This window comes from Myotis brandtii, unplaced genomic scaffold (assembly GCF_000412655.1).
Source record: "Myotis brandtii unplaced genomic scaffold, ASM41265v1 scaffold17, whole genome shotgun sequence".
NCBI lineage: Eukaryota > Metazoa > Chordata > Mammalia > Chiroptera > Vespertilionidae > Myotis > Myotis brandtii.
In genome coordinates, this window is record NW_005356259.1 from 2,808,928 (window position 1) to 2,818,189 (window position 9,262).

Below are 9,262 nucleotides of genomic sequence, written 5' to 3' on the forward strand. Positions count from 1 at the left end.
TGTGGATTATGACTACTTTGAATTACTTTGCAAATTGCTTATTTTCAATTATGCTGGGTCCTTCTAATAAGACTTTACTAGTAAATTGAATAATTCATCTGGCTATCATTATTCCTCACATTACTTTATCAGGCTGATAAAAATGTACCAGAATTACTTGTGTAATTTGTTTCTGATATTTTTATTCTGAAAGCAGGCTGGGTTATGTAACCATCTAAGTCATTTTGGGGCATTTTTTAATTAACTTGGGTGAATTATTGCCCTGTTGACTATACAGCAGTACCAAAGTTAATGTGTGGTACAGATACATCTAGTCCAGAGATTCTAAAGCATGGCTGTCAGAGATCGATGTCACTGTGACTCATTCAGGCAAATCAAAAGTCCATAAGTACTATCTCCTCTCACAGTTCCCTTTTTTGTAGAAACATAACTCAGTAAAAACAAAGAAATGGAGAATTTAAAATATAAACAAACTAGAGCAAATTGATTTCTAATATAGCCAGAGTTTATTGAGCTTCTGCTGTGTACCAAACACTTTTCTGGGTATTAGGGACACAATTAGTGAATGAGACGGATACAGTTCCTTCTCTGATGGAGCTTGCATCCTAACAGGAGTTGGACAATGAGCAAGTAAACGAGTAAATAAACAAGGTAAATTTAAATACTAGTAAGTGCTATGAGTAACATAAAAATGAGTGATGACATGGAGGATGATTGAAGATAGACTTTTTTAGATTGAGTGCTCAGAGAAGGCTTCTTTGAGGAGGTGATATTTGCACAGATGCCTGAGGGAGAAGAAGGTCAGAGTCAGGGGAAGGTCTGTGGGGAACAGGGTGGGAAGAAGTTGACATAATCAGTGTAGTTTCAGGCAGAGAGAAGGAGCACAGAAGCCCTGGGAGGGAGTGTTCAGATAAGAGAAAGTCCGAAGTGGCTGGAGCAGAGTAAATGAGAGGAAGAGCAGTAAAAGGAAGGTCTAAAATGTATGGGACAGCAGGTCATGTCGTACTTTATGTATCATGTGATGTGGGTGCCTCCTCCCAGCTCTGGTGCTCTGGGATGGGGAGCCCGTCTTGGGGTTGAGACCCCCATGCTTCTGAGTAGGATCCGCTGTAACTGAGATATCCCTCCGGAACCTCAGCTGCTACCTGTGGGAGCAGGGCCAGCCCTTTTCACATCTCCGCTCTTCTTATCATTCTCTGTGTGGCTTCTTCTGTAAATCATTGCTTGGAAGACTTCTCAGCTAGTCTTCAGTTGGTTATTCAGGATGATTGTTCTATAATTTAGTTGTAATTCCAGTTTTGTCCTGGGAGGAGGTGAGTGTAACTTACACCTACTCTGCCGCTGTCTCGGATCTCCTAATACTTGTAATTTTGACTTAGTAACTTTGAGATTTCCATTAGAGATGGCAAGTAACAGTTGGATATACAAGTGTAAATCTCATGGGAGAGAAACTCCCAGGTATCATATGTTATACATGTTATTTAAAGCCTTGAAAGTAGGTAAGATCACCAAAGTAGGCAATCTAGATGAGAGAAGAGAAAAGCACTAAAACAATTTTAGGTCTCTGGAACTCATATTCCTGTAAGTACCAAAGAGAGTGTTTGAATTTTAAACCAGCTTAAGCCCATCAATGGTTCTCTGACCATGCTTGTATGCCCATGATTCTAAATTACCTTTTCTCCTTCAGCAATTCTTTAACTCTTTGCAAAATTGCTACTTTAGAGTGCAGGACGTGCTTTGAAGGAGGGAAAATAGATCTGCAAAAAGGGGCGGGGGTGTTTTGCATTTGACATTTGGGTTTGTCTTTCCTTTTTAGTTCTAAATATCAGCGTCAGCAATTACAGATTCTTGACTTGAGTGGATAAAGAAAGAAGTAGCTGTTGCAGGTGGTGCCTGGTTATTGTCTCCCCACTGAACAGGAGTGCTTTGAGGGATGTGAGAGCTCTACACACAGCATCTAGGAGCGGGGAGTTGGGGTTGGCCTTCGTCACCTGGGCACATGGACATCCCCTCATCCCAGACAGAGTCGAGTAATCATTGTCAATCTGGGCAAGGACAGTCCTATTCTGCAGATCAAAGTCTATGTGGCAGTGTGGTTGCAGTTCAGAAGGGTTTGCATAGAGAAACTTCACCTAGTGCAGTGGTCAGCAAACCGCGGCTCGCAAGCCACCGCGGCTCCCAAGCCACATGCGGCTCTACGACTCCTTGAGTGTGGCTCTTCCACAAAATACCACGTGCGGGCGCGCACGTACAGTGCCATTGAAACTTCGTGGCCCATGCGCAGAAGTAGGTTTTTGGCCTGGGCGAGTCTATTTTGAAGAAGTGGCGTTAGAAGAAGTGGGGGGTGTCGGTAGGGTGGGTGATGGGAGACGCAGCGCAGGTGGGCCGCGGGATACACAGGGATACGCAGGCAGCGCGGGTGAGGCTGGCGATTCATGCACGAGTTGAGGATGGGAGAGTTGGAAGGGGTCGACCTCAGCGAACGTACCTCAATCAGATTGAGGACGTTTTTAGCAAAGGCCAGCTTAGGAGTACCCTAATTAAGTTAATAACAATGTACCTACCTATATAGTTTAAGTTTAAAAAATTTGGCTCTCAAAAGAAATTTCAATCGTTGTACTGTTGATATTTGGCTCTGTTGACTAATGAGTTTGCCGACCACTGCCCTAACTCTTTGGCCCCTTTAGTGTGGCTCTTCCTAAGCCTTAGGAGTACCCTAATTAAGTTAATAACAATGTACCTACCTATATAGTTTAAGTTTAAAAAATTTGGCTCTCAAAAGAAATTTCAATCGTTGTACTGTTGATATTTGGCTCTGTTGACTAATGAGTTTGCCGACCACTGACCTAGTGTATGTAGAACAGCTATACTCAGAGTGGACGTGGGGGATCATTTATTCATTGGACTGGCGTCATTTGGAATGGTCGTTTGGTAGGAGTAGCCTCAGCGTGAGGCGGATATCCAAAGCGGACTGTTTCTCTTGGGGAGGTGCTGCTTCCAGCGGGGGACCTCCCCACTCAGTCCAGTAAACATGGGCAGTGTCTGTCCTCTGATTGGCCACTTGTACCCTGTACCCCAGTCCTGGTCATCCAGCTGTGCATCCCTGCGTTGGAGTCCTTTTGCCCTTTTGACCATCTTTTCACATGGGACCCCTTTAAGGTAGCCCTGAGCTAGTTCTATTTTCTAGGGTACACGTTGGATCTCCAGGAACTGTGCACCTTGGTCCCACTGGGGGTGGAAGTGCAGCTTGTCCTAAGGGATAAAGCTTTATCCTGAAGAATTGTTAAAGGGTTGATTATAAGCACAGAGGTAACGTGATTCAGTTCACTTGTAGGAAGAGTGCTGGCAACAGGCATGGCTGGACAAGGACATGTGAGGCTGGAGACAGGGAGAGCAGCTAATCGCTATTGCACAGTCCTGGCAAGAGCTAATGAGAGTCATTGGCAGTGGTGAGGAGATGGATGCAAAAGATATTAACAGTGTTGATGTGAAAGATTTAATGACTAAGGGGCTGAGGAAGAGTGAGACACCTACCGGGTGCCTTTTTGTTTTACTTCATAGGTTTATAATCAACTTAATCTTACAACATGGAGATGGTAGCGTAAGAAAATAGACAGGTGAGAGTCATGTTTGTAATCAAGGTCATCTTTGGACACATTTTTATTTTGAGGCTTATCAGCTTTGCTTCTCTTCTCAATTCGTAAACAATTTTCAAGGAATTGAATTCTGTAAGGAAGATTATGGTTATCATCTGTCTTATCCTTTCCTTTTACAGGGATGCACCTTATACATTTGCTTTTAGGTACTTACGGTGTGTACAGCATAAAGGAAGCACATAAATACCATTTAAATTCTTTAGGCTAATTTGAGTTTTCTTTTGAAATAAACAGATTGTCTGCCAGACCTTATTCTTGTTTGTGTTGAAGTTTGTCCCGCATAGGCCTGGCGGTTTCCATTTCCAATCCCACAGTGTGATATTTGTTTTAGGCAGCTGCTTATGGAAGGTAGAATTTAGCAACGATCAGAATGACATAAGGTGGGTTTCTGTTTGAGTTCAGGGTTGCCGGGTAACTCTCCTTTGAATACCTTTCCTTTCCTGCTTTTTCACATATGTTTTGGCTGTGAGGATAAATCTAGGAAAACTGCTGTTTGGCCTTTTAGCACAGTGCCAGCTTTGTGATTGCAAACGAACTGGTGTTGTGCTAAACACCACTGAAATAAAATAAATGAGTCTGATGGAAGCTTGGAACTCGTGCTAGAAATGTAAAAACCCAACAGATGCCTTTTGCTGAAACCCAGGCTCCTCTAGCAGATGGGTAACGGTTAAACATAAATGGCACCATTTCTCTTTTTTTTTTTGGTTCATTTGTTTTTAATACAGTATTAAAAATCCTGCTAAAATAAACTTCTGACATATGCTTCATGACTGTTTGGGGTATCCAAAGATCTTTGAAATTACATTTATACTATGTTTTATTATATGAATTCATTGAACACGCAGAAACACATTTTTGTCCGAGCTTTAAAACTTTCTGTGGTATAAATATTTCCAATATTGGAAATAATAATGGGAAATAATCACCAAGTAGTCACAATGAGATATAATGTCCCTCTTTTACATCTTTAATGTTGGGCTATAATAAAATAATATAAACCATATCTTCCATAGTTCTCATTCACTTAGTGCTTGAGTTTTCTTTACAATATTTTAGTTTCTCACATACTGTCTCATCATTTAAATAACACACACACACACAGAAGAGGGTGTTTTCATTCCTCGTTAAATTTAATGACTTAGCCAGGTTGGTGTTGCTCAGTGGTTGAGTGTCGACTTATGAACCAGGAGGCTATAGTTTGATTCCTGGTCAGGGCACATGCCAGGGTTACGGGCTCGATCCCCAGTGGGGGGCATGTGGGAGGCAGCCCATCAATGATTCTCTTTCATCATTGATGTTTCTGTCTCTCCCTCTCCCTCTCTTTGAAATCAATAAAAACATTTTTTTAAAAATGTAATGACTTACATACATTTAATGCAATCACTATTAATTGATATTAACTCGCAAGAACCATGGTGCATTATCAATCATTCTATAATATTGAGATATTTTTGGCATAGAAAATATGTGCTTATTTTATAATTTAATTTAGAAGTTTGTGTATCTCTAAATAAATCTACAATTTCCCTTGTTTGCCTTTTTCTGTTTCCTAAAATTATTTATCAAATAATATTCAACAGAACAGTTCACAAGAAATTCCAGCAAAGTTAGAAGAATGAGGAAACAATCGGTTAAATATCTAAATGGTTAAAAAAGTGTCTAAAATATTTATCGGAAAGGATACTATGTCATTACAAGGTTTTTTAACTTTGAAACTTATTGCTATTTACAGGTTCAGGTTCATGTCGCTTTAGTTATTCAGACCCCAACATCATCGTGTCATATGCCAGGAATAATACTGCGGACTGGATTCAGCTCGAGACAATTAGGTTCGTTGTCATTGAAAGTATTTTTCATAAATTCTGACATAGGTGTATTTCTTCTTCCCTGTTTGCCTTCATTCTACCACTGACTTTATTCCTCATGGTTAAAAGTACTCTGTTTATTAATTATGCTGAATTGCATGGACACATATATCATGATCTGCCCTATTGGAAGAAGTATTGTTAAAATTATGCTGAATTGCATGGACACACATATCATGATCTGCCCTATTGGAAGAAGTATTGTTAAAAGGGTCATTTTCCACTTGGAACTTCCCACTGTCGGTAGTAGCTCTAACAAATTATTTTTTGGTAAAAGCACAGAATCCTCCACAAAATTACATCACCCATTTCTCCAGGTGGCCTGGATATGGCCTGGCTTATAGGCCTAGGAATATATCAGATTACCACCTAAATCTGGTCCTTTGTCTGTAATGACAGTGAGTGAACAGCTGCCCGACCTTTTGCATCTAATCTCTAGTTCTGTCATTTTCCTTCTAGCTTTCCTAAGGCCAGTTCTAAAATTATATGATCATAGTTATGATGCAACTTGTAATCATTTATTGCATTTTCTTTATTTAAAAACCTTTATAAGAAAATGAGGTAGAGTACTTGAGGAAGAAGTTCATTCAAGTTGAAAAGATTTGGTTAAATTAGCAAGAGTCAAATTATGTTTACTCCTGCATAGGTTAAATCATAAAACAAAATTCATAATGGATGTTTAATTTCAAGTATGGTAACATGTTAAAAGGAAAAAGATACCTGGAAATTTTATAAGGTCGTTATTCTGATTGGTTTACTTCTTAAATTAGAATAACTCAAGTAGAACATTTTCTATAAGTTTTGTAGGTTTTTTTTTTCACATGCTATTTTCCTTACCATATTTCCATGTTGAAAAATAGTGATTTGTTTAGATGGGGGAATAAATATTAGATTCTTAGTCTTTAACACTAAACTAGTCTATCCAAAGTTTCTAGTAGTATTTCAAAATTTTAAAAATATTACATTTCTAAGTGTTAGTCTAACCAAAAACTGAGAAAAATGATTCTAATTCATGGATTTTAATAGACCATCCTCCTCTGTGCCAGGATAACCTATAATTTAGAGATACCTGTTTAAGCCACGCTCTGGCATGCTATGCCAACTTTAAACAGAACATTTCGTTATTCTTTCTAACTTCTAGTACTTATTATGAAAATCATGCACATGAAATATTTATATAAATGTCTTTAATCAAGGCAGCATAAATATTAGAAATTTTAACCACACCTCCATCTTTTCTCTGTGTAATATTCGTATGTCATAATTTAGGTAAATTGTAGCAGGTTTTTCTTGCTGGAAAACAACTGCATACCTTTGATAGTGAGTGCACATACACACTTAATTACAACACATAAAGATCCCATTCAGCTGATTCCATTTGGCTTTTGACTAAATGAGATTTTCAATTTTAGGTCATGCATCAAACTGTTATATACATTAGTGCAGATTTTCCTTCCCATTTGGCGACCAGAATGAACATATTTTCAATCACTTCTTAAATCTAAATATATTATTTTCATCATTTTAAATTCTTTATGAAGCCAAAAACATAGTCATCATGAAATATTTTAAAAGAAAGGGGAATTGATTACCCCTAAAGGTAAAGTACACCATCTATAACCTATACTGACAATTTTGCAGACATGTATGTGCTGCTTTGGTGAGTGAAAAATATGTCTTTTCCGTAGTCCTTTTAAAACTGATTTATAGTAAGTCCAGAGCACTAATAGTTTGCATTTAGTAACACTTAATTTTTGCTAAAGCAATAATCTTTGCTGTAGCAGATTTCTACATTGGTAGAATAAAATGTTGAATAAAAATACTTTACTATATAGCAGAAGGGCCTAGATTGTAATACATGTAATATAAAAAGAATTTTAACTTATATCAAGTTTTTAAAGATCAATCTGCATGAAATTTTAAAGAATTATAGAGCATTTAATTCTCATGGCAAATCTCACATTTCATGTAAATAAAACAAAAAGGTATCAGATTAGTAGAAATAAAGTATCTATTATGTAAAGACTGATTATAAAATACAGCATGCAATTGTCTAATACATGCAAAATTTCAAAGTAAAAATCAAAATTAAGTTATAGTTTTTCTCCTTTCTTCTTCTTAGTATCAAATAAACTGTGCTGGATACACTGTGATTTTCTAGAGGCACCATGAAAGTGTGTGCTATTGTCTCTTCAGTGACTCCTTTACTAGCTTAGTGCCTGCCCTGTGTTAAAAGTAAACTTCTTGAAGACATTTAATATTTAAACTGTCATCGCTTACTATGAACTCCTTAATATTCAGCATACACTAAAAGATTTAAGGGCTATGGGATGATGAGTGTTTAATCTGTACTGTATATAGTATTTTTAAGATAATGAAAGTACAATCTTAATTAAGAAACAAAGCTGATTTAAGTGCTTTAACTGTGGCACTAATTCCCATCTCGCCATATGTTCCAGGGCCCCTTCCAATGTCAGCACAATCATCCACATCCTCTACCTTCCCGAACACGCCAAAGGGGAGAACGTCCAGTTTCAGTGGAAGCAGGAAAATCTTCGTGTGGGTGAAGTGTATGAAGCCTGCTGGGCCTTGGATAACATCCTGGTCATCAACTCGGCTCACAGACAAGTCATTTTAGAAGACAGTCTCGACCCCGTAGACACGGGCAACTGGCTTTTCTTCCCAGGAGCTACCGTTAAGGTTTGATCGCTCTTTTGTTCCTTCTCCTCTTCTCCAAAACCTAAAGCTCAATAAGCCAATTTGCACAAAGATAACTGTTCTTACCAAACCTACTAGTAAAGCAGTGGTTCTCAACCTTCCTAATGCCGCGACCCTTTAATACCGTTCCTCATGTTGTGGTGACCCCCAACCATAAAATTATTTTTGTTGCTACTTCATAACTGTAATGTTGCTACTGTTATGAATCGTCATGTAAATATCTGATAGGCAGGATGTATTTTCATTGTTACAAATTGAACATAAAGCATAGTGATTAATCACAAAAACAATATGTGATTATATATGTGTTTTCCGATGGTCTTAGGTGACCCCTGTGAAAGGGTCATTCGACCTCCAAAGGGGTCTCGACCCACAGGTTGAGAACCGCTGTAGTAAAGGGCTAGGCAAAGTTGTTTTTATGTTACCTCCTCTTCTAAGGATAGAAAATCTTTGTTACAAAAACATTTGTCCATCTATATAATAAGGTTTCTTTTAAATATATTTTTATTGATTTCAGAGAAGAAGGGAGAGGGAGAGAGATAGAAACATCAATGATGAGAGAGAATCATTGATCAGCTGCCTCCTACACACTCCACACTGGGGATTGAGCCTGCAACCTGGGCATGTGCCCTGACCAGGAATTGAACCGTGGCCTCCTGGTTCATAGGTTGGCACTCAACCACTGAGCCACGCCACCGGGCATTTAACAAGTGTTTTTGAGGACCCACTGTGCCATGTACTGGACTGAACCTAGAAAGTAAAAACACAAAATAGCAGGTATGTTTCTTCTCTCCAGGTGGCTGTCAACTTAGTGTGGGTAATTAGACATGTCAACATGCAAATACAAAATAGCATCCTATCTAATAAAGAAGTAATATGCAAATTGACCATCACTCCAACACACAAGATGGCCACCCCCATGTGGTCAAAGATGGCCTGCAAGGGAGGGCAGTTGGGAGGGACCAGGCCTGAAGGGGAGAGCAGTTGGGAGGGACCAGGCCTGCAGGGGAGGGCAGTTGGGGG

The 9,262-nt window shown here is 38.8% G+C and overlaps 1 protein-coding gene across 1 annotated transcript in view; it reads left to right on the plus strand.

Annotated features, from left to right (window-relative positions):
* Positions 1-9,262, plus strand: part of RELN (reelin) — a 475,654-nt gene that overhangs the window by 259,994 nt on the left and 206,398 nt on the right. Inside the window, exons 14-15 of the mRNA XM_005862985.2 lie at positions 5,389-5,485; positions 7,981-8,221. Coding sequence (XP_005863047.1) covers positions 5,389-5,485; positions 7,981-8,221 — 338 coding nt within the window. The remainder of the gene's footprint in view (positions 1-5,388; positions 5,486-7,980; positions 8,222-9,262) is intronic.